Consider the following 24,638-nt stretch of genomic DNA (forward strand, 5'->3'; position numbering starts at 1 on the left):
AACAAAAAACCAGGATAAAAAAAAAAAAAAAAAAAAAAAAAAGATTTGATAACATGATAAAATAGGGACTTACCAGGCATACATAAGAATCAGTGTGTATTGTCTCATCCGGGGAGTTCGGACCAGATCAAAGAATGAGGGATTAGTAACCTCTTCATTGATAACTGTAATCTGGAGAGGGAAAGCAGGCCTCAGAATCAGCTGTCAGTAAGTAGGAAAGGGCACCATAGCTTACTTAGTACAAAAAAATGGTATTCATGGACAGTCAAACAGAACTAGGTGATTTGATTCAAAATCCCTTTAACTGTTTTTAGCATAGTGGAGCCCCCCACCAGCTATGTGGGAGGGCTTACAATTTAAAGCAACTGTTGATTGTTCAGCTACTTAAAGACTTTTATGATGCTAATGCAAAAGTCAGAAAAATACAGCTTGATTTTCAAAAAATGAGTTGAGATTTCAGCACTGGCCAGCAGAAGAAAAAAGTTTACTCATAAATGGACAAAAGCTGACACACAAGTCCCCTAAAAACAATCAACATGGCACCCCCACAATGCCAACTCCACAGTTATTTCCAAAGTGTAACTTTAAGGGTTACTGAGAGGAGACGTTTGAATGAATGTTCACAGACTAACAATGGGATTGTGGTGAGTGACAGCAAAAATAAGAGGAATGTGGAGAAGTAAGAATGAGCTGGAGAGAGCAAACAACAGTGACTGGGAAGTTTTTTGTTTGTTTTTTTGGTTTTGATAATGTAACTCAGTAGCAAGAAGGGAAGTTGAGAAAAGGATGTGGCCAAGAAGTGAAACGAAGGGGAAGGAAACATCCCAAAGATACACTTTGGTCCAAGTTGAACAAAGCATTTGAAGAAGTGCTTAGATAGTTGAAGTCAAGGACTTTCCAGAGTGTACGCTCTTCTACAGGATACAGCATATACAGGACTTGGCCACGGTCTCAAAGGACGCATCTACACGTTTCCCCGCTACATTGCCATACAGCATGCTACAGTGATAGAGCGATCATGTGGGGCTACTTGTGATTGGCAGTTAAGGAAGTACTAAAGCATGGCACTGTAGCAACATTGCAGGATGGTAACATGTAGATGCGCCCAAAGTGAATCCGCAAGAGAACTCAGCAGTAAAACCCAGGAGATCTGGCTGAGATTTCCAATAAGAGCAAGGGAATTAGCTGTGCATCTTCAGCAGCTGAATCCCCTGAACAGCTCAGACCACATATCTCCTGTTTTAGCCATTCAGTAGCAATTATTAACTCTTTACAAAACACAAATCAAACCAGGCACAAGAAAATATGGAGAGAGAGATGTGGATTGTGAGGAGAGAGAAAGGAGCCTCTTTCCCATCTGTGCTATGAAGTCGTTTTAATTTTTTTTTTGTAATGGCAAAACAGAGCCAAAGAGAATGGAGAGCCATAATGTTCAGTGACAAGAATAGTAAATAGGACCAAAGGGTATTGCCAGGTAACTTGATTTCTGTTCAGCTAAGAACACATGCATGGATTTTCTTTATTGTATTTATTGTTCATATCACAGTTATAACCTAAACTTTTCAGTGAGATAAAGAGAACATGAGATCTGGCGTTTACTGGGTCAGACCAGAACTCTATCTTGTCCTGTATCCTTTGTCACACACTGGCAGAAAGAGGGTATGTTTAAGGTTTTTCCTCTGTTCCTCTCCCATTTGCAGGTTTTGACTGGATGCATCAAAACACATCTTTTAGCAAAAGACTGTCCAAAAACCTTGGACTATCCTGGGCCTCTTTACCATTCTCTCCCACCATTGCTAGGAGCCATTTGCTTCCCCCTTTATAGAACCTTTGCTTCTCTTTCATAACCAAGCTAGAAAAGTCCTGCAACTTTTGCTTCAAGATTTGGCTTTTTTGGTAAACTAGGATTGGCGGGGCATGGGGGAGGTCACTCTTCGTTTGGTTTGTCAGGCTTGTCTGAATCTGCTCAGGAAGGGTGATAAAGCTTCCATGACATTGTTTGTTAGAACATGTTGCCAGTGACCAGTGTCTGAACCTTGTGCAAATGTGGTTTTGATTTTCCCATGCAAAGATAAGTTTAATGCTGCTGCTAACACATAGCTTGTGTCTTTCTCAAATGTCACAATGCCCCATAATCCATAGAATGGTTTATGGGTTAAGGAGAAAGGACATAAATGTCACTACAAAAAAATCTTAAGCTTCGCAGGCTGAAATCTTGGCCTCACTGAAGTTAGTGAGAGTTTACCACTGCAGTCAAAATTTCACTCTCAGGGTCTAGCTTTGTATGGCCTAAAGACATTTTTTATCCTAACTAACCACCATATGTCCCTGATTGTCTGGGACAGTCCCGGATTTTGGGGGCTGTCTCTGCATCCCAGCCATTAGAGAAAATTGGAGCAGAAGTCACAGATTGGTGGGAACCCATCAGCACATGCCTGGGTTCTGAGTCAGGAGCCAGGCACATGTGCCACACCAGCCCAGGGCTTTTGCTTCAATTTTCTCTAGCAAGCTGAACCAATGGGCTACTCCCTGGTCTGGACTCTGTTGGGATGTGAGCAGATTCGCTTGCACAATAGAGTCAGGGTCGGAGTTAAGGTGTGTGCAGGGAGTTGTGGTGTTGGGGCTGTGCGTAAATGCGTTTGTGCATGCCATGTTCTCTTGCCCAGCCCTGCACCTGGGAGCAATGGGGGCAGGGCTGTGCGTCTTTCAAGGGGTGGGTGTTGCCCAGCTGTAGTGAAAAAGGAGCTCATGGGGAATTATGTTCTGCTGTGACATCTGTGGCCGTGGGCAACCTGTTTCTGCCCCGTTTTGATCCAGGGACCTTTCATGTGTTAGGCAAATGTGATCACTGCTACACCACAGAAACACAGGCATAGTCCCACCTCAGCAGGTAGTCCTACTGCTCCTCCTTCTCTGCTCCCCACCTCCCACAGCCTGATGGGGACCACAAGGCTGCTGGCCACCACATGACCTTATGCCTACCTACATGGACAACACTTGTGTGCCGCTGTGCTGGGCCTTGCCTTCCAGAGCTCAGCTGCTAGAGCACATGACTGTAAGCCACCATGGCTCAGCTGGCAGAGTGTTGGTCTGCCAATACAAAGGCTAAATTCCTGAGTTTCACTTCCTGAACAAGCTTTCCCCTGATGTTTCTTGTGTCCTTGTTACTGTTCAACCTGAAACCCTGGGTCCTGTTTAAGCACAGAGAGAGAGCCTGTATATCTGCGCGCATGTGCACATCATGCTGTCCTGCCTGGCTCAAACCCTGAGAGCTGAGGAGTTGGGCTGTGCGTGTGTGAGTGTGTGTGCGTGTGCATGCATGCTCATGCATGCTGGCACCCCCCAGCACTCCCCACCCCTTATCCCATATTTCCCTCAAATTATTATGGTCACCCAATTTAAAGAGCAAGGTTTTATCTCCCTCCACCAACCCCAAGGTATCCCATCAAATTGTACTTCAGTGTTTTTGCAGTGGTTTTAAAAATTACAATAAGCTAAGGTCCTGATACTGCAAAGAAACATACATATACTTAACTTGTATGCAGTAGACAGCACAGGATGGCACCTTAGGATGTCTTTTATATGTGCTCCAGGAGGAGGGTGGGGGAAGGCACTTTAATTAAAACAGCTCTGAGAGCTGAGAAAGCCACTCTAATTAAAGCGTCTGTAGTGTCACATGTATTCAGGGTCCCAGGCTTCAAAATGGCAGTGGGGACACTGAATACATGTGACACGGATGCTGCTTGGGTGTGCTAATTAGCACAGTCCAGCAGACGTCCGGCATGTGTATAGGTGCCTTTAGAGACTAACTTGTTGATAAAAGCATAAGCTTACGTAGAAAACACCCTGTTTCTTCAGGTGATATTTTATGCAATGCAAGCAGTCCCAGGGCAGTCAATGAGATTGCTCATAGACTAAGGTTGCTCATCCAATTCACCAGTCCATTCCTATTCTGCCATAGCAGGGTACCTAACTTGATCCATCAGAGTTAGAGAGGCTTCAAAGCATCTGTTTAAGCACTGGGCTGAATTAAGATCACCAGTATTAGTGCTGGTATTTGCAAGACCAAGGAAGTAGCATTTAATCATGTGTGACATTTTCTGTACATGTGCAGAGTGTGATTCCCACTGTCATTTCCCTACCTAATTAAAACCACTTTTCACCAGAACACTCAATAATTTCTTTTGGGAGAGGACTACTTCCACACCACATCTCAACTTTCTACCCCAACTGGGTAAATAAAAGATCTTTTAGGAAGAGAAGCCTTCAATGGAAAAATAATATTTATTTTATTTTGTTTTTATTTCAAATGGGTGATTGTTTTTGCTCAGTTGTTCACATAACATTAATTTGACCAGAGACTAAGGAAGGAAAATTTCAGCTAGAAAAAACAAGCATTTTTGGAAATTCAGAGCAAGCAAAAGCAGGACACTACTAGTGCCCCCATTCTAAAGAAGTTGTAATGCATATAGCAAAAGACCCGAATTGAGCTTCATACAACATTCAATTGTCTGGTATCTGAAGGCTAGTGAAAGTCAAAAACAGTAATTTTCAAAGAAGACATACAAAAATCTAGAACTCTTGGTTCCAAAATGATACCTTTTAATCAGACCAACTGGGAAATCACAAGAAAATTGTCCTTTTAGGGGACATGGACATTAGGGCTGTGAGAAGCTTCACTGGCTGTTTTGTTTTGACACTGTTTCGACTCATTTCAAGCTCAAAACAGCGAAATTGAAATGAAACAAAGGGCTGCAAAACAGCCTCAAAACAAAATGAGGCCAGTCAAAACATTTTGAAAGTTTTGAAGCAGCCAGCCAGGTTGTGGGAGGCAGGGGAGAGCCAAGGCTGTGCTCCGAGTGGCTCCGCAGCCCCATGTGGCTCAGCCCGGCGTGGAGCACAGCCCTGGCTCTCCCCATCTCCTACCGCCGGGCTGCACTTTGTGGGGCTGGTGGAGCTGATCGGAGCCCAGTGCTGGCTCTGTCTGCCTCCCACCACCGGACTGTGCTTGGATTGGCTCTGCTAGCCCCATGAAGCTCAGCTGGGTGGCGGAAGATGGGCAGCATGGCTGGGGGAAGCAGCTCCACCTCCCACCACTGGGCTTAGTTTCACAGGGCTGTGAGCTGCTGGGAACTGAACCCAATAGCAGGAGCCTCTTCCCCCAGCCATGCTCAGTTCCCCAGCACTGGGAACTGAGCCGAGTGGTGGGAGGCACTTCCCCCAGCCAGGCTCAGTTCCTCAGTGCCGGGTCTCAGGTGGCAGGAGCAGCCTCCTGTCATCCAGCTGGCAGGTAGGGGGCCACCCACATCCCCAGAAGGGCTCTGCTGGACTCCTCCCAGGGATGCGGGCCCCTGATCTGCCTGCTGGATCACAGGACGCTGCTCCTGCTCCCTGGCTCCTGCTTGTCTGCAACTTGAGGTGCAGTTTCCTAGAAATCCCTGCACCTATTTCCTTGAAACTTGGCTTCATGGCCTCAGAAGGGGCTACCGTCCCTGCAAGTTTTATCAGAATCAGGCAAGAAATGACAAAATTATAGGCTGTTTTGTGCTTCCACATTATAGCCTATGGGCGAAACGTCAAAACAGCAAAACCGTTTCGATGAAATGGAATAAAACAGTGCTTTTGTAACTAAATGAAACTCAAAACAAAACACCGTTCTGTCAAAAGGTCAAAATGAAACTCAAAGTGGAACACTGCTGTTTCGCAGAGCTCTAATGGACATCTAAGTCTTTTGATTCCTTTAAAAATCATAGCCAATATCTATTTGTGTCACAATGCATTTTTTTCCTCTCTCTCTGGCTGCCCATGTATCACTTTGTCTATATTGCTAGAAGTAGTTAGTTGAAGGATAGTTTTTCTGTGAGTAAATTTGAAAAGTGCCTTTGATCCCTATTAATACACTCCTTGAAGTTTACTCTTTCTACTGGGCACAAAACCAGGAATGACAGAAGTTGTATATCCAAAAAGTTCCAAGAACAAATCTAAAGTGCAGCTGAGATATTACTAAAGGTTAACCACTTGCAGCTGTGAATGAACTGGGGTCATTATCATGGCTATTTCTTAAAAAAAATAAGCTGTGTTCTTAAAAAGCTATTGGGAAAAGCTACCCAGCTACATAATTAGGACAAAGCTTCAGAACCTAGAAAGAAGAGTTGAATTTGAAAACCTGAGTTATTTACTTGCTACCCTTTCTCTCATTTGTTTCGGCACTTCATTTTCTCTTGCTTCAATTTACACTTCTCTAATTTCATGAGATATAACATAGTTAGCAAGCTCACTCCATTTTAGGGGCTGGGCCGGGGCTGAGACTGACACAATATTGGCCCACATCACAGAAATGTCTTGGTCTGTATCGGAGAATTGTTGTTGGCCTAGCTTCTTGCTGGTCATCTAGACCTCTTCCAACCCAATGCTTTACTTATCTGTAACCATGTTGTTGCAGTTTCATCCTGTTTCATGGTCAAGTAAATGAACATCCTGGTATATAATTCCTCCCCCTTTATCCCTCCCCCCCCAAAACAAAACAAAACAAAACAAAACAAAATGCTGTCATTAACTTAAGGCTGCCACTTTGGTAACACAACACCCAGGGAAAGTCTACAACAAGAAAATCCTGACAATTACACAGACTGTGTATTAAAAATTATAGAAATGCCAAGTAGATGTATCCAAGTAGATCACATGCCAAGTAGATGTATATCAATATTTCAATGTATCCATCCCTAATGCATCCATCTTTGATGCCTTAAAATACTTAGGGATACATTAGATGTTAAAAGAATTTCTGAGGATGTGGTATAGGTCTGGGTTCAGCTTGTCTGAGAAATGTGTCAGCAAACTTTTATGCATCCACTTTTGTCATTAAAAAAATGTAAAGTTTATAAAGGTAATGAACTATTTATAGAAATTAATTGTCCATTTCAATGCTTTTGTAAATTCGTTTTTTATTCTAACAGGTGTATTATTGTATGTAGCTTGTATGAGGGTTAAAACAGAAGCAACCCAAGCTTTGTAGCTGATTCAATGACATTTTTTCTTGTAAATAAAATTGGGTAAAACTTTCTGTTTTTGTCAGGGATAAAAGAGTGACTCAAAGGGATAAAAGCCCATCTTTCAATTTCCTCCAGAGTTATTCTGTCAGGCATTGGTAACACATTTTCTGCTAAGCCTAAACTAACTTCCTAAGTCCTCTCTGGTTGATGAAGACCCATTTGTGACAAGGCAACTCTGAATTTCTAAATGCTTCAGACTGTGCCCTTGGTCAATCTGGACACAACACCAAGACATTACATTGGTAGATAGTCTCTTGCCAATGAATGAAGACTGGGTGCTACCATTGTTAGATCCATCAGTAGCTTTTAATACTGTTGATCATAGGGAGTTGCTGGCTCTTCTGTGGACCACATTGGCAGGTGACAGTGTTTCACACGGTTCTTTCTTGCTGATCACCCCAAGTGGCATGTTTGGAGGTGGCTTAGGGCTCCTCCTAGATTCATAGATGTTAGGGTTGGAAGGGACCTCAAAAGATCATCGAGTCCGACCCCCTGCATAGGCAGGAAAGAGCGCTGGGTTTAGATGACCCCAGCTAGATGCCTATCTAACCTCCTCTTGAAGACCCCCAGGGTAGGGGAGAGCACCACCTCCCTTGGGAGCCCATTCCAGACCTTGGCCACTCTAACTGTGAAGAAGTTCTTCCTAATGTCCAGTCTAAATCTGCTCTCTGCTAGCTTGTGGCCATTATTTCTTGTAACCCCCGGGGGCGCCTTGGTGAATAAAACCTCACCAATTCCCTTCTGTGCCCCCATGATGAACTTATAGGCAGCCACAAGGTCGCCTCTCAACCTTCTCTTGCGGAGGCTGAAGAGGTCCAGGTGCCCTAGTCTCTCCTCATAGGGCTTGGCCAGCAAGCCCTTAACCATACGAGTGGCCCTTCTCTGGACCCTCTCCAGGTTATCCACATCGCTCTTGAAGTGCGGTGCCCAGAATTGCACGCAGTATTCCAACTGCGGTCTGACCAGCACCCGATAGAGGGGAAGTATCACCTCCCTGGTTCTGTTCGTCATGCATCTGTTCATGCATGATAAAGTGCCATTAGATTTTCTGATGACTTCGTCACACTGCCGACTCATGTTCATCTTGGAGTTCACTAGGACTCCAAGATCCCTTTCCGCTTCCGTGCCTCCAAGCAGGTCATTTCCTAGGCTGTTGCTGTGCTGGACATTTTTCCTCCCTAGGTGCAGCACTTTGCATTTCTCCTTGTTGAATTGCATTCTGTTGTTTTCCGCCCACTTGTCCAACCTGTCCAGGTCTGCTTGTAGTTGTTCCCTGCCTTCCGGTGTGTCCACTTCTCCCCACAGTTTTGTGTCATCCGCAAACTTGGACAGAGTACACTTCACTCCCTGTCTGAGATGCTCTTGTGAGAGCTGAGAGAGGATTTCAACATGTCGCCCCTTTTGTTTAATAGTTGTATGTTGAGAATATAAGTGAGACATGTCTTACAATGTCTTCAGTAAGCTGATGATATACACCTTTATGTCCCCACACCTGTGGACCACCTTTCTGAGCATCTGGTTCAGATCACATACAGAAGAGGGCAAACAGGCTGAGGCATGGTCTGGATAAGATAAAATGCTGTTCTGTTGCAGGAAGCAACAGAACAATTTGAGGAAGTTGGTACATGCTTGTTACTTTGGTTCAGTCTTGAGGTATAGCTGGAATGCCTCATCGTTCTAGATCTGTGGTTTTCAACCTATGGTCCATGTTCTCTGGGAGCCCACAGACTATGTCTAAGGGTCTGAGAAAGATGACTATGATCAATCAAAAGTATGGGAATACACACACTTACAATTCAAAGGGGTCCACACCTCCATTCACTGGGTGAAACAGTTCATGGTAAAGAACAGTTCATGGAAAAGAACTTTAGAATTCATCCATTAGAACATGGAAATGAAAGATATTATTTGTCAACATCCTGAATGTATCTACCCATCCCATAACAAAAATTTAAGAGGTTCATGGGCAATAGTAAATTTAACAAAATGTATAATTATTTATGCAAAAGGATATATTTTTGGTGTAGTCAAATTCAGTGTTTGTGTTGCACAAAAATTCTCAAAGAGAAAAACTCATATTTTCTTGATTTTTCAAAAAAATGGTCTCTGTTAAATTCTTTTTTTAAAAAAAAAAAAAGGAAAGAGAGAGAGAGAGAGAGAGAAATACTTTTATTGTTTCAAAGCTAGGGGTCATAGATTAAAAAAAACGGAAAACCAACTGTCCCCACACTCGTTTGTGGGATATGGTCAACTTATGACTCTTGCTCAAATTCAAGAAGTTCTGCAATGCATGCAAATAAAACCACACTGTATTTTATATGTGGAAATCCAGGATAGTTTAACTGGTCTGGCTAACCAATTGGAGATTTTTACTTGTTATCTTGACTTTTTCAACCTGATATTGAACTCTAACTATAAAAAGGCCAAAGGAGGAAAATCCTGGTTCAAAGCAAAATAAAAGTAACTAATACATATGGCAAATAAGGGGGCATTTTCTGCAAACATTTTTTTCTCTTACCAACAAGAAGGTAATAATTTTTTAAAAAAATATTATTCCTTTTAATGGTGAATATCTTTCTGTAGACTACAGTCCTAGGGCCATAGGTCTTTATTTACATGGTTTTTATTTAGTAAGACTAACTGGGTGCTTTTACACATGCTCTGGGAGTGATGGGGGTGGCGCTTTAATTAGAGAGACTCCGAGAGCTGCTCTAATTAAAGTGCTGCTGTGTCCCGTGTTGGTGTCCCCGTGCTTCAAATGGTGGTGGGGGCACATGAACTAAAGCTCATTCAAGAAGCTTTAGTAAAAGGGCCCCTGTTGCCATTTTTAAGTGCAGGAAGGCTGATACATGAGACTCGGGAGGCAACTGTCACGCTTCAGCAGAGTCAATTAACCAAGTCTGCTCCAATGTGCTGGAATTTCAGCGCTCAGAGCAGCCTCGGTACTCATGTATGGGCACCCAAAGATTTCAAACATCTCATAATCTGTGGGGTTGTGAAGCCGAACACTTAAATTCCAAATCTGGTTTGTAAACAATGGTGAAAGATCCCATAATAATCAGGCCATTTGTCTTTGTGGCCAAAGCTGGAAAAAGCATATTTTAGTTTTAAATTCAGAGTTCCTGGTAGCGAAAGAGAGGTTCAAGAACTAATGGAACAAGGGAGGGAACTGCTAGATTCCACACATCCTGAAGCCTCCACATGGTTTCCTATTGTGCTGGATCATTATCTGCTGCATGGAACAGCATGAGCTTTCATGCAGAAACTCCTCCAGCTATTTGATGATCAGTGAGGGAAGTCTGCCACGCATAGGAACTGAGTCACTGTGTAGTATCATGGATACTGTCCCCTAAAGGTTCAGAGTGTTGAGTAACACTCTTTAGTTCTTCCTCCTGCCCCACACTTTGACACTGTCTGAAATTCTGTGCAATCCTTGGCAAAGAAGAGAGGCATGGAAGGTTTATTAGTGGCTGAGAAGAAAGGACCTTGCTCTTTTGCATCCTGAATAATGTAATATTACAAGAGGACATAATAGACCACATTAAGGTCAAGTTTCACTGTGCTGGACTTGGTAGAAACACATAGAAAAACCCCAATGACCACTTTTTAGGCTTGAGATAGTTATTAGTCATAATCAGGTCCACAAAGGCCTGTATAACATGGGGGAAGGATAGAAGTGATCACCTCAGGCTCCTATTTGCTTGGGGAATGTCACCATACATCCCCGAAAAGTATACCCCTTGCAGTAGAATGTGTCCCCACAGGGCACACCACGTGAAGCAGGGTGTCCTCTCCACCAAGAACACCCCACATGTGAAGACAGGACTCAAGAGTTTGTTCTACCACTACACAAATATATTAATGCCCCTCTTCAGGACATATCCTCCACATGGAATACATTAGAAAGACCATTGCACAATATAGTATGAATAAAAAAAAAAAAGGAAACAGCAAGACCCCTTATAGTAACTAAATATGCTAAATATGCTTAGCACAATTCTTTATAGGATGTTTACTTTGACACTTTACTTAATGCTAATAGTTCTGGGAAATGCTCTTATTTAGGCCCAGTCCCCTTTGAACTAATCTAGTCATACCCTCACAACAAAACCAAAAAACGAATGAGTCAGGCAATCTGTTTTCAGTATCACACCGCAAAAGTTTTGCCAGTCAAACAGAGAAAATACATTTTAACAATCCTGAATAGTAAAAAATTAAAATAAAGATTAAATTAAAAGCACTGTACAAACACATGGTATGTACCTCAGAGTAATGTGGAGAGAGATATCGCCCATTGTGCTTGGCAATGGTGTGCATAATTTTTAATGCCTTTTCTCCTTTTTTGCGTGTCAGCAGCCATCGTGGAGACTCAGGAACTGCCCTGCAAAAGCACAGAGGCCAGCAAAGATTATGATCATTAGTGCCTTCAGAAAGTAACAGGAATTAGCATCTGTATTTACACCTGATGTAGAAGAGCTTTTTCAACCTCTGAACTAGACAGAAATATTCACAGACCCACCTCCCTCATTAGTCCCCTGCCTGGCTTTCAAAGAATCTCATCCTATGGGCAACAACAAAAAGCTGTGTGGCTCACTGATTCCATCTGGTCCCAGGTAGGTGGAAATTCAGCCATCCTACGTAGTCTACATGTCTCATGTAATGTTCAGCCATTACAGAGACAAACCTCAACACTGAAACCCTCATGAGGTTTTTTCATTAAATAGTTGTTAGGTCTTGCTTAACTTTACTAGAACATTTTTTACACCTGGAAATGGGGTGACACAGGAGACTGGTGACAGGATATGTCATTTTGTGGCTTTATGTCAGAGGTCATCATCTAGCCTCAATCAAATGACTGACAGATGGCCCATGACAAAGAAGCCATTGACTCTAACCAGTTCTCAGCAGGCAGTTAAGCATGGGATTGGGTGCAGATGTAGTTTGGATTTGGTCCCATACCTGGCACTGACTGGTTGTGTGACCTTGAACAAACAATTTAGTATATGTCTGTGTGGCATAATATTAACTAGTCTGGAGTGTGGAACTGCATTAACATGACTATATGCCCTATCTCAATTATCTGTATGTGGGACTGAACTGAACTGGGTATATATACTGTTACTGCATACATTTCCCATCTATAAAAGAGAATAATGGCTATTTATATTTATTTTTTAGATTTATATCCCACCTTATCCAAAAGGCTCAGACCTTACCCACCATTGCAGTGTTTTGAGAGTTTTAGATGAAAACCACCATATTCTATAAGCATGTTTTATTAAAACATGCCATCAATGTGTACTTGAATAACTGTGTAGATAGTTTCAGCTGAGTTGAATGACATGAAGAATAAACTGCCTGCTTACCCAGTGATTTAGTGCCCTTCAGGTGAGGGTGGAGGCACAATATCCAGGACGAAAATCATGGGTACATACAGGTCAATCAGCAAACTTTTCATGTTGCCCTAACTAAAGTACTTATTATTTTGACTTGAAGGACTCCTCCTTAGGGCAAGAAGGACAGCGGTTCATTTCTCACGCCCATTCAATCTCCATCATTCCTCCGACCATAAAAATGATATATTCTTGTGGTTAAGCCAAACATTCTAAAAGCTAATTAGCATCTCTATGAGTTTCTTGTTCTCCCCTCAAGTGTTTCCTGGAATTAGGAAGGTCCCCTAACCCTCTCTAACTTTGCAGCAGAGTACTTCATGGGACATCAATGTCTCACAGGGACAAAGAATAAGTTAACATATATGCTGTTCAACACTTCTTCCAAGTGTTTGTTCTACCATCCGTTCATTACATGCTAGCTCTCTACACTTCTTTCACTTCTGAGACCAGAAGACTCTGAGTATTCATTTGAATTCCATCAGGGAAGTTAACAGTATTTCTGGCTTGGGGCATTCACCACACTTGTGGATACCAAAGAAAGAACAACATCTATTTCACAGGCTAGCTTTAGGACAGTATTTAGCCACTTTAGTTACTGTTTAAAACCTGTGTAAATGAGATCTCCCTCTAACATAGTCTTTTTGGAACTGAGGACCATGAAGCCCTAGCAGTGCCACCAAGAAAATCAGGTAGGGTTTAAGGGATATTTTTGGTGGATTCCAGGCCTGTAAAATATTAGGAAGTGCCAGAAGACAGGTCTTGCACAGTTTGATTGGTCAGAAAGGCAGTTTATCAGGAAAAACATGGTCTTTCCACTTTGTATTTTGCTTTATCATAATATTCTATATCCAAGCTGACATATACATCCAGCAGCAATTTCTTGAAAATTTATAACATTTGTTTTTAAGAGTACTCTTATTTGGGTTTGTATATAAAAATGTCCTATAGACGCTAAACCAACAACAACCCAGGGACATTTTTTTTGCTCTGCTTTCACATAGCATTTAGTGCAATGAAGCCCTGGCCCAGGACCAATGACCGTAAGTGCTACAGCCATAGCAATGCCAACATTACCAGTAATAGAGCAGGAAAAGGAAGTTGGGCAGGGTGATGGCCAGCTGAATTCCCTGCCATGTGGGAATCAAGTAAGCAATTCCAGGAAGAATCATAATGCCAAGGGTGAAGAACATTTGTATCACAATTCCAACAAGCCGCTGATCTGAGCCAACCATTTCTGTGACTGAACAGACAAAAGAACAGAATAAGTTAAAAAGAAAAATTCTATTCAAATAATTAAAACATCATGTTGGCAGTGTTAGGTCAAATTATGTAGGGAGTTCTACCCTGGTTTACAAAGGTTGATATCCCTTTTTTCTAAAACGTTTTAGAAAAATTCTATGTTATCAGTGATTGGAAACTCTTAAATACAAGGCACTAAGATTTGATTAATACTGATATACAACATTATAATCTTTACTTATCATTTTTCATGTCTGATTGCATGGTGTCACAGAGCACTGAGGTGCCCTGCTCCCAAAGAGGGGAAAACTGCTGGGGAGGAAGCCCTAGCAGGAAATAAGCCCAGCTGTGGGTTGCCAGGGCAACCAGGGAAGGTCAGCTGACCAGAAGGAGCAGGGCCTGGCCCTTATAAACCCTGGGGGCTGGGGCCAGAGGTGGTCCCTGCCAGCAGCCAGAGAGGCAGGAGCTTCCCTAAGCCATGATGTGAGAAGTAGCGAGAACCGCAAGTACAGCTTGACTTGAGTTGAGCAATGTTGTTATAGCCAGGTGGCTTATATTTCAGTTGTAGCCAAGAGGCTTGAGTTGGTGTTCTGCTTTGTTGTTTATTACTGGTGGTTTGGGTGAGGCTATAAGGGGTTGGAGGAGGCCTCATAGGAGACCCACAGTAGCGTGGGGATCCCGGCGCCAGTAAGGGCGCAGTTTACGGGGTGCTTAGACCCCAGCCCCAGAGAGGGGTGACTGAGAAGCCCCAGTGTGGGTGTAGCAAGCCCCAGAAAAGGGGCAGCACTGCGGAAGGCCCCAGAGAAGGGGGCAGCACTGCAGAGAGCCCTGGAAAGGGGGGGCAGCATTACGAGAAGCCCAAGTTGGGCACAGCGAGCCCCAGAAAAGGGGCCATCTTATTGAGAGGCCCAAGTTGGGCACGGCAAGCCCCAGAAAGGGGGGCAATGTTGAGAAGCCCAAGTGTGGGCGCGGAGAGCCCCAGAAAGGGGGCAACTTTGAGAAGCCCAAGTGTGGGCGCGGAGGGCCCCCAGATAGGGGGCAGTATTATTGAGAAGCCCAAGTTTGGGCACTGGGAGCCCTGATAGGGGGCCGCATTGTTGGGAGGCCCAAGTTGGGCACCAGAAAGCCCCAGGAGAGGGCAGCCAAGGAAGGAAGGCCCAGGGAGAATGGTAAGGGGCCGAATAGTGAGAGAATTGAGACTGGTGATTACATCGGCGAGGTGTGGACTGTGGTGTAGGGGAGGAAACGGAGCCGCAGATAGTGCCCCCTAGCGGAGGGAGCAGTATAAAGGCAGCCTCCTGCTAATTAATTAATTAAGATCAAGATGTGGCAGGTGAGGAGGCGGGCGGTTGCCCCAGAGACAGGTGTGGGCCACATTAAGGGCGGCCCAGAAGTGACCACCTGTCACAGTGGTGCATTGGCCGGGAAACACTTTGTATGGCAGTTTGCATCATGGGATGCTGGTTTGGCCGTATGAGAGAGAATCCTTGGGCCCAGAGAGAGAGAGCGGATGCTTTGCCGGGGTCCAGAGGCACAACATCAGGCTGTAGTTCAACTACAGCAAATGATACAAGGCCTACAGGAGCAAGCTGCTAGACAACGGGCTCTGTTAGCCAATGTGAGGGAAACCCTCCACGCTCAAACGGTGAGCCGGGTGGGGGGATGTGGCTATGGAGCTAGGAGTGGCCCTGAGGTGGGAGACGAGCCACCCGTGGTTACAGCTGAAGTGATGGTAGAGGGAAGAAAGGTTCGAGCTATGTTGGATTCAGGCTCAGTACAGACGATGGTGCAGAGTGACGTGCTACCGGCCAAGGAAAGAGAGATAATAGATCAGGTAGAAATACAATGTTGGTGCGGGGACTCCCTAAGTTGAGAGAGCAAGGGTCAAGCTTCAGGTAGGCAATAGGACCCATCAGATGCTAGTTGGGGTTGCTGAGCAGTTACCCTACCCTGTAGTACTGGGTTGTGATTGGCCTGAGCTATTGGGGGAAATAACCAGGGCCACATCGACGGAGAAGGTTGAGGGATTTGTGGTAGAGACAGAACAAGTGCCCCCTGCAGAAGAAACGCAGCCAGAGGTGGATGTCACCGCTTTGTGGGAGGATGAACATTTTCAGTTGGAGCAGAGCCGGGAGCCAGACTTTCATTACGCGTTGCAAGAACACCTAGCCCAACGAGATGGCGAGGTCTTATGGCCAGAACTGATGAAGACGACATCGAGATTCGAGGTACGGAATGGTCTCCTGTACCGAATTGAACGAGGGAGGCCTAGAGGGGAGGAGGTCATACAGCTGCTAGTACCTCGGCGGTATCGACGGGCTGTCTTGAGGGTGGCTCATGAACTTCCTATGGGGGGACACTTGGGCAGAGACAAAACTGAAGCCCGCATTAGGGCAAGATTCTTTTGACCTGGACTGGTACGAGAAGTGGCAAGATATTGTGCTTCCTGTCCGGTGTGCCAAAAAGCGGACCCGAGACGCCCCCCCAAAGGCGTCTTTGGTGCCAATGCCGTTGATAGAGGTTCCATTTGAGTGAGTAGCGGTGGACATCGTGGGGCCCCTTCCCCGTAGCAGCACTGGAAACCAATATATCCTAGTCCTGCTAGATTATGCCACCAGGTACCCTGAGGCCGTGCCAATGCGAACCATATCAGCTCCGAAGGTGGCAAATGAGCTATTGAAAATAGTCTCGAGAGTAGGACTTCCTAGAGAATTGCTGATAGACCAGGGGACGAATTTTACCTCATGTATCTTCGAGGGAGTGAGTAAAGCCCTAGGGTTTAAACTCCTGAAGACGACAGTCTATCACCCCCAAACAGATGGACTTGTGGAACGTTTTAATCAGACCCCGAAACAGATGCTGAAGAAGTTTGTTGCTGAGAGCCCTCAGAATTGGGATAAAATGATACAGCCTTTGCTGTTTGTGGTAAGAGAGGCGCCCCAAGCCTCAACCGGGTTTTCACCCTTTGAACTGTTATACGGACGGCAACCCCGGGGAACACTCGATCTAATTAAAGAAGGTTGGGAAGAACAACAAGGTAAAGACCAGAATTTGATCTAGTATGTGCTACAACTGCGAGAGCGCCTTGAAGCTGCTCGGAGTGAAGTTGTAGGAAATCTCAGAGAGGCCCAGCAACGTCAAGTGAGATATTACAACCGGGGCGCCCAGGAAAGGAAGTTTGAGGTGGGGGACCGCGTGTTGGTTCTATTACCAGACCAGGGGAGTAAGTTGCTTGCCCGGTGGCAGGGACCCTATGAAGTTATACGCCAAGTGGGGCCCTTGGATTATGAGGTGTATCAGGCGGACAAACAAAAGAAGAAGCAGGTATACCACGTCAATCTGCTGAAGAAGTGGGAAGACCAAGAATGTATGTACCTGGCCTCCCATCCTGATGAACTAGAATTAGGACCCTCTTTGATAGAGGGAAGCGGACCAGATGACGTGGAATTGGCCGCGCGACTAACGGAAGACCAGAGGAGACAGGTGGCCAAACTAGTCAGGGAATTTGGAGACGTGTTTCAGGAAATGCCTGGGGAAGCTTGGGGTGTGGTACACCGGATAAAAACTCCTCCAGGCCAGGTGATCCGGGAGAGTTGGAGACGGATTCCCCATCTATTACAGGGACAGATAAAAACAGAAATCGAGATGATGCTAGAGAAAGGCATCATGTGCAGGTCCCACAGCGACTGGCAGAGTCCCATTGTGGCAGTACCTAAGCCTGATGGAAAAATTTGTCTATGTGTCAATTTCTGGAAGGTAAATGCAGTAGCGAAGTTCGATGCCTACCAAATGCCGAGGGTAGATGAACAGATAGAACACATTGGACAAGCTCGCTACATCTCCACCTTAGACCTGATGAAAGGCTATTGGCAGGTGCCAGTAGCACCTGAAGACGAAGAGAAAACAGCATTCACTACCCCACGGGGTCTCTTCCACTTCCGACGCATGCCCTTCGGACTACATGGAGCCGCAGCTACGTTTCAGCGTCTAATGGACAGAGTTTTGGCCCCCCACGTGGGTTATGTGGTGGCATACATAGATGATATTATTATATATACTGAAGACTGGGCTGAACACCTCAAAGTGCTAAGGGCAGTAGTACAAGACTTGAGATGACTTGGGCGACAGCCAATCCAAAAAAGTGTACCATAGGGAGGAAAGAAGAGACTCAATACCTGGGATTCCTAGTAGGAAGCAGAAAAGTGAAGCCGTTATTAAGTAAGGTAGACGCTTTGCGGAAGTACCAAACTCCCTGATCTAAGAAACAAGTGAGGGCTTTTTTGGGGCTAGCCAACTATTATAGAAAGTTTGTACCCCACTTTGCAGATTTGGTGGTACCATTAACAGAGATGACAAAGGCAGGGGCCCCTGCCAAAGTGAGATGGACACCAGAGGCGGAAAAGGCATTCCAAGCGGTGAAGGAAGCACTGTGCATGCAACCCCTGCTGTATGCCCCAGACTTTAATAAACCCTTCCTGGTGCAGGCCGATGCGTCAAAAGCAGCAGTTGGAGCGGTGTTGATTCAGGTAGAGGGGGAAGAAGAGCCCCCTATAGCATATATCAGTAGGAAGTTACACCCACCTGAGCGGAATTATGCCATGATAGAAAAGGAGCGTTTGGCAATTAAGTAGGCAGTAGAAACACTCCGCTACTATCTGCTAGGGTGAAGGTTCACGTTGATAACGGACCACGTGCCCCTACGCTGGTTGCAGAGCATGAAGACCGACAACGCTAGACTAATGAGATGGGCCCTTAGTCTGCAACCATATTGCTTTGAGGTAAAACATCGCCCAGGAGCTAAAAACATAAGAGCTGATTTCTTCTCAAGGCAATATGAGGAAGAAGAAGGGCTAGGTGGAACAGAAAGACTGCGGCCAAGAGAGAAAAGTGGAGGGGTGCAGGTAATAAAGAACCTGAACCCTGTTACGAAGAGACAGAGCGGTGCCCTTAGGCACAGAACCTTCCAGGTAGGGCGGCTGAGAAGAGAGACCCTGACTGGCCACCTGACCGGCTGGTAGGGATTGAGAGGAGGGGGGTCAAACCTGTGTAGAGGGCAAGCAGAGGAGGTAGGAATAACGGCCAAGAGGCGAACTCCTAACGGCTACAATACGGTGCCTGACACCTTGGTTGGAGAAAATACCCAGACCCAGGGCCATCCTTCTCAATTATTTAAAAGAAGTAGGGAAAAGATAGGCCTGGATTGCACCCTACCAGGGATGGCTAATGTGGGGGGGACTACCTGTGGCAGGGTAACTCCCGACAAACATGGTGCGCCCTTGGGTAAAAGGCGGGGAGCGAGCCCCTAAAACCCCCCCCCCTTCCATATCTGAGTTACCGGGTGCCTGAAGAAAGGCCGAGAGAGACCCCCAGATCGGTGCGACACCTAACGAAAATGAAGATCTGCCTCGGTGAGTCGGGATCTTGAGGCGGGGAGGTGTGTCTCAGAGCACTGAGGTGCCCTGCTCCCAAAGAGGGGAAAACTGCCGGGGAGGAAGCCCTAGCAGGAAATAAGCCCAGCTGTGGGTTGCCGGGGCAACCAGGGAAGGTCAGCTGACCAGAAGGGGCAGGGCCTGGCCCTTATAAACCCTAGGGGCTGGGGCCAGAGGTGGTCCCTGCCAGTAGCCAGAGAGGCAGGAGCTCCCTAAGCCATGGTGCGAGAAGCAGCGAGAACTGCAAGTACAGCTTGACTTGAGTTGAGCAATGTTGTTATAGCCAGGTGGCTTATTTCAGTTGTAGCCAAGAGGCTTGAGTTGGTGTTCTGCTTTGTTGTTTATTACCGGTGGTTTGGGTGAGGCTAAGGGGTTGGAGGAGGCCTCATAGGAGACCCACAGTAGCGTGGGGATCCCGGCGCCAGTAAGGGCGCAGTTTACGGGGTGTTTAGACCCCAGCCCCAGAGAGGGGTGACTGAGAAGCCCCAGTGTGGGCGGAGCAAGCCCCAGAAAGGGGGCAGCACTGCGGAAGGCCCCAGAGAAGGGGGCAGCACTGTGGAGAGCCTCGGAAAGCGGGGACAGCATTATGAGAAGCCCAAGTTGGGCACAGCGAGCCCCAGAAAAGGGGCCATCTTATTGGGAGGCCCAAATTGGGCGTGGCGAGCCCCAGAAAGGGGGCCATTTTATTGGGAGGCCCAAGTTGGGCACGGCGAGCCCCAGGAAGGGGGCAACGTTGAGAAGCCCAAGTGTGGGTGCGGAGAGCCCCCAGATAAGGGGCAGTAGTATTGAGAAGCCCAAGTTTGGGCACTGGGAGCCCTGATAGAGGACCGCATTGTTGGGAGGCCCAAGCTGGGCACCGGAAAGCCCCAGGAGAGGGCAGCCAAGGAAGGAAGGCCCAGGGAGAACAGTAAGGGGCCGAATAATGAGAGAACTGAGACAACGGTGATTACATCGGCGAGGTGTGGACTGTGGTGTAGGGGAGGAAACGGAGCCGCAGATAGCGCCCCCTAGCGGAGGGGGCAGTATAAGGGCAGCCTCCCGCTAATTAATTAATTAAGATCAAGATGTGGCAGGGGAGGAGGTGGGCGGTTGCCCCAGAGACCGGGGTTGCCCCAGAGACAGGTGTGTGAGCCACATTAAGGGCGGCCCAGAAGTGACCACCTGTCACACATGGGTATCCATCTACTTTAAATTAAACTTCCATAGATGTGTCGTATCAAGATTTGGGTTCAGTGTAAAATCGAAGAGAGGTTCCCTGAAAGCAAACTTTTGTTTTACTGCTCCAAAGTCCATGTCAATAATTTGAAGGGTACGTTACACGAGCCATCCTCCAAGTGCAGTCAAGTAAATGTTTTAGTATAAAGTTAATATTTTCCAAAGATCAGTATTTAAGATAGAGTAATTTAGACCCCTGATTAACCTTAGGTGTTCCTCCCAATAAAACAGAGAAATTGCCATATTTACCTGAGTTCAAGATTACTTTGAATTTAAGATGACCCCCCCCCCCATTAATTAAATCATGTACATGGAAAATTTATAATTTTGTTATACAACAAAAGGTATGAAGATCTACTTAGGGCTGTGTGAAACAGCAGCGTTCCACTTCAACTTTCGTTTCAACAGAACAGTGTTTCATTTCGAGTTTCAATTAGTTTCAAAAGTGCTGTTCTGTTTCGTTTCATCAAAATGGTTTTGCTGTTTCGACGCTGTATTGTTGTTTCACTCATAGGCTATAATGGGGAAGCATGAAACAGCCTATAACTTTGTAATTTCTTGCCTGATTCCAATGAAACTTGTAGGGGTGGTATCCCCTTCTGAGGGCATGAAGCTTGCCAAGTTTCAAGGGTATAGGTGCAGGGGTTTCTAGGAAACTGCACCTCAAGCTGCTGACAAGCAGAAGCTGGGGAGCAGGAGCAGTGTCCTGTGATCCGGCAGGCAGATTGGTGGCCCGCACCCCCAGAAGGAGTCTGGCAGAGCCCCCACAGCTCTCCTGGGGGTGCAGGTGGGCCCCCAATCTGCCTGCCAGATGGCAGAAGGCTGCTCCTGCCACCTGGGACCCAGCACTGAGGAACTGAGCCCAGCTGGGGGAAGTGCCTCCTGCCTCTGGGCTCAGTTCCCAGTGGCTCACAGCGCTGGGAAACTCAGCCCGGCTGGGGGACGTGCCTCCCCCAGCTGGGCTGAGTTTCCCTACTTTAGGGATGGAGCCAGGCAGCAGGAGGTGCTTCCCCCAGCCGGGCTCAGGTCCCAGCAGCTTGCAACCAACCCTGTGGAACTCAGCTTGGTGGTAGGAGGCAAAGTGCAGCACCAGCTCTGCCTGCCTTCTGCCACTGGGCCGAGCTCCATGGGGCTGGTAGAACACAGTCTGGCATTAGGAGGCGGGCAAAGCCCGGCCCAGAGGCAGAAGGCAGGGAGAGCCAGGGCAGTGCTCCACGCCAGGCTGAGCCACATGGGGCTGCAGAGCCACACTGAGTGCAGCCCTGGCTCTCCCCTGCCTCCCACCACCCGGCTTCTGCTTTGAAACATTTTGAAACTTTCAAAACATTTCAATTGGCCTCATTTTGTTTCGAGGCTGTTTCGAAGCTCTATGCTTTGTTTCGATTTCACTTTTTTTTTTTTTTTTTTTTTAAGCTCAAAATGAGTCAAAACAGCTTTGAAACAAAACAGACAGCGAAGCTTTGCACAGCCCTACTATTTACTGTCACTTTGTACCAACAAAAAAAAATTATATGATGGCACAAAAGCAACATGTGTTTCTACCCTAAGCTCCACATGCAATGCATGGAAAGACTTCAGCACTTCAGAATGGGATTCATACAACTACACACCAAACTAGCCAATAGGAAATAATATTGACATGTGTGTGTCTTAATTTCCGTCTCTTTGTGAGACTTAGATAACCAACTCCAGCTTGGAAGGAGGCGTTACTCGGAAGCTACAGCCCTAACCATCCCTGACCCTGCTCCTGGAGGGACACACCTAAGTCCTTTACTTCAAAAATGGAACAAAGGTAACTCTTTTCACTTAAATTATTGCTGTTGGAGGAAAAAAGAATAGGAGCTGTCATGCTCCCATTTTTATAATAATTCTGTAATTGCAGCTCTAAGCCAGGCTATGAGAGATGCAGGTCCAGCTCTCTCCTCTGCCTGTATGGGTACAACAAACCCTGTCCCAGAATAGCAGTTTAACCACCAAACTATCAGCTGTTCTGATGTAGGGACTCATTCAGCTCTTCTTGTCAAGGACATTCTATTTTACATAAAGAATTAGAGATTGACTGGACCAGGCAGAGACTGAATGAACAAACCTGCCCTCATCAGGGCAACTTGATCCTAGTCCAGTGGTTCTCAACCTTTTTTAGACTTAAGGCACACCTCTATAGACTCAAGGCATGGAAAATACCAGCTCTTAGCTTTCACTTGTTTTTTGACAACAGAAAATAATAAAGCAATTCTTTTGTCCCAAAGAAGAAAGACCAAAACAGGTCAGAATGTTTTTAGAAGTACAGATTCTTATCAGAAATCTCTGAATTTATCACGTGAATCATGTTTGCACACCTAACAGTGCTAACATAGCATGGCACCTTGTAGAACTCTTGAAAGGATCTCGAGGTACCCTGCAGCACCCGGCTGAGAATCACTGTCCTAGTTCTTGTACCCAAGTCCTTGGAGTTGCTCTGATCAGCCATGACAAGACTGAGGTGTTTCTGGACATGTGAAGAAGCAGAATTTTAGGCACCTGAAGAATTTTACTAGTGAAATATTAGTCTCTTATAGATTTAGGTGCCCACAGACTTAGGCTGGGTTTTTGAAGAACATACTTATGAATTAAGGTACATAGCGGGTGTGTCTACACATGCACTTTAATGTGCATTAGCCTATTTTAATGATCATTAAAGTGTGACAAAAAACTGTGTGCTTTTGCTAATGTAGGGCCAGGGCCATACCCGCTGCCAACACATCAGCTGCTGCCTAGCAAGGCTGGGGGGGGGGGGGGAAGTGGGGTGTAGGCAAGACGGGGGAGCAGGCACTGGGGGGCAGGCAGGAGTTGAGGAGACAGGTGACAGGGGGAGCAGCACTACAGGGAGGAGCAGATATCAGGGGGCACAGACAAAGAGGAGGGAAGTAGAAGGGGGCAGGTGGCAGGGAGTGCAGGTGGTGCTGGGGGAACAAATAGCAGGGGATACAGGCACCTTGGTGGGCAGGTGTGGGGCACACAGACACTGGGGAGGCAGGCACCTGGGAGGGCAACTGGCAAGGAGCAGGGGGTAGACCACTTAACTGCCCTGCTGCTTGGTTTGATTAACCTGCCCCTCTGCATGCCCCAGAGCAGCAGTAGGGTTGGCGGGGAGGTGACAAAGTTAAGACAACCCTCCAAAAATTAGATTCTACATGGAAATTTATAACAAATTCATAAGTTTTTCATGTCTTGAATCTAATTATTGGGGGTCACCTTAAATTCACAGTCATCTTGGATTCAGGTTAATATGGTATGCTCTTCAGAAATATTTGCTCTTTGATAACATGCCACATTGTTCCCTTGAAAGGAACTGGGAAAAGTCCAATTCTGAATCTGGCAGTAGTTCAAGAGAGCACAACGTGAATTACATAGTATCACCTCTATCCTAGAAAGCAAGCCCATTATGAGAGAATGATGATTAGGTCAAGATTACCCTGAGTGCCATAATTTTAGATCCAAACTGATTTGACACTATTTATAAACAAGCCTGATCAGCATTCCTTGTATAAATGAAATGACTGTGTGGAGACTGCATTGCCCTACCCTTTATAAGTCTTCAGAGTCTTTTAGAGTATAAGCATTGTGCAGTCAGGATTGTCATATAAAATGCATCTGTACAATGCCTAGCACAAAAGGATCACAAGGTGCTATTAAAAGAAATTATATGCCCTTTAATTATAACCAATAAAAATATATTAACCCTCCAAACAGTTGATTGATCATTAAAGTTTCATAAAACTACAAAGCAAAATTGGTCTCTGTTTATAGAGAGTTCATAACAATTATTTCTATTCTTCATTTTACTGTAATAAACATGTTCCTTCCTCTTCCCCGCCTGCCTTCTCCTTTCCTTCTGCTGTGCCATCTACCTACTCTCTACCCATACTAGAAGGTGTTTAATTCTCTTCTGAGTTGTTACATATAAAACACACTGTAACACCTCAGAGCTGAAGAATGATGGCCATCTCCTAACTGCCTGATTCTCTCTGTGCAGGATACACGTACTATCTTGCATTTCACTTCCTCAGATAAGATGCACACCTTGTTTTGGGAAGGCAGAAGGAAGAAAAAACGTTTTTTCCCATAATCTTAACTACCATAGCTTGGGCTCACCATGGCTGAAAGCTGCCCACATGAAAGAGAGGTGGAGTCCACTCCTCAGTATCATTCACCTTCTAGGTACAGCTCTGCAACTATATGTTTGACCCTGAATTGGCAGCTACTTTTGACTCCTCAGCCAATTCAGTGGCGACTGTGACGGGGTTAAGCCTGTAGCTATGGCACTACAA

At 45.8% G+C, this 24,638-nt stretch overlaps 1 protein-coding gene across 1 annotated transcript in view; it reads right to left on the bottom strand.

Moving 5' to 3' along the window:
* SLC22A3 (solute carrier family 22 member 3) overlaps positions 1 to 24,638 on the bottom strand; it is a 67,732-nt gene that overhangs the window by 13,465 nt on the left and 29,629 nt on the right. The window contains 3 exon segments of the mRNA XM_006021908.3: positions 74 to 171; positions 11,316 to 11,433; positions 13,520 to 13,685. Of these exon segments, the coding sequence (XP_006021970.1) occupies positions 74 to 171; positions 11,316 to 11,433; positions 13,520 to 13,685 (382 nt within the window).

Source organism: Alligator sinensis, unplaced genomic scaffold (genome assembly GCF_000455745.1).
Source record: "Alligator sinensis unplaced genomic scaffold, ASM45574v1 scaffold682_1, whole genome shotgun sequence".
Classification (NCBI taxonomy): domain Eukaryota; kingdom Metazoa; phylum Chordata; order Crocodylia; family Alligatoridae; genus Alligator; species Alligator sinensis.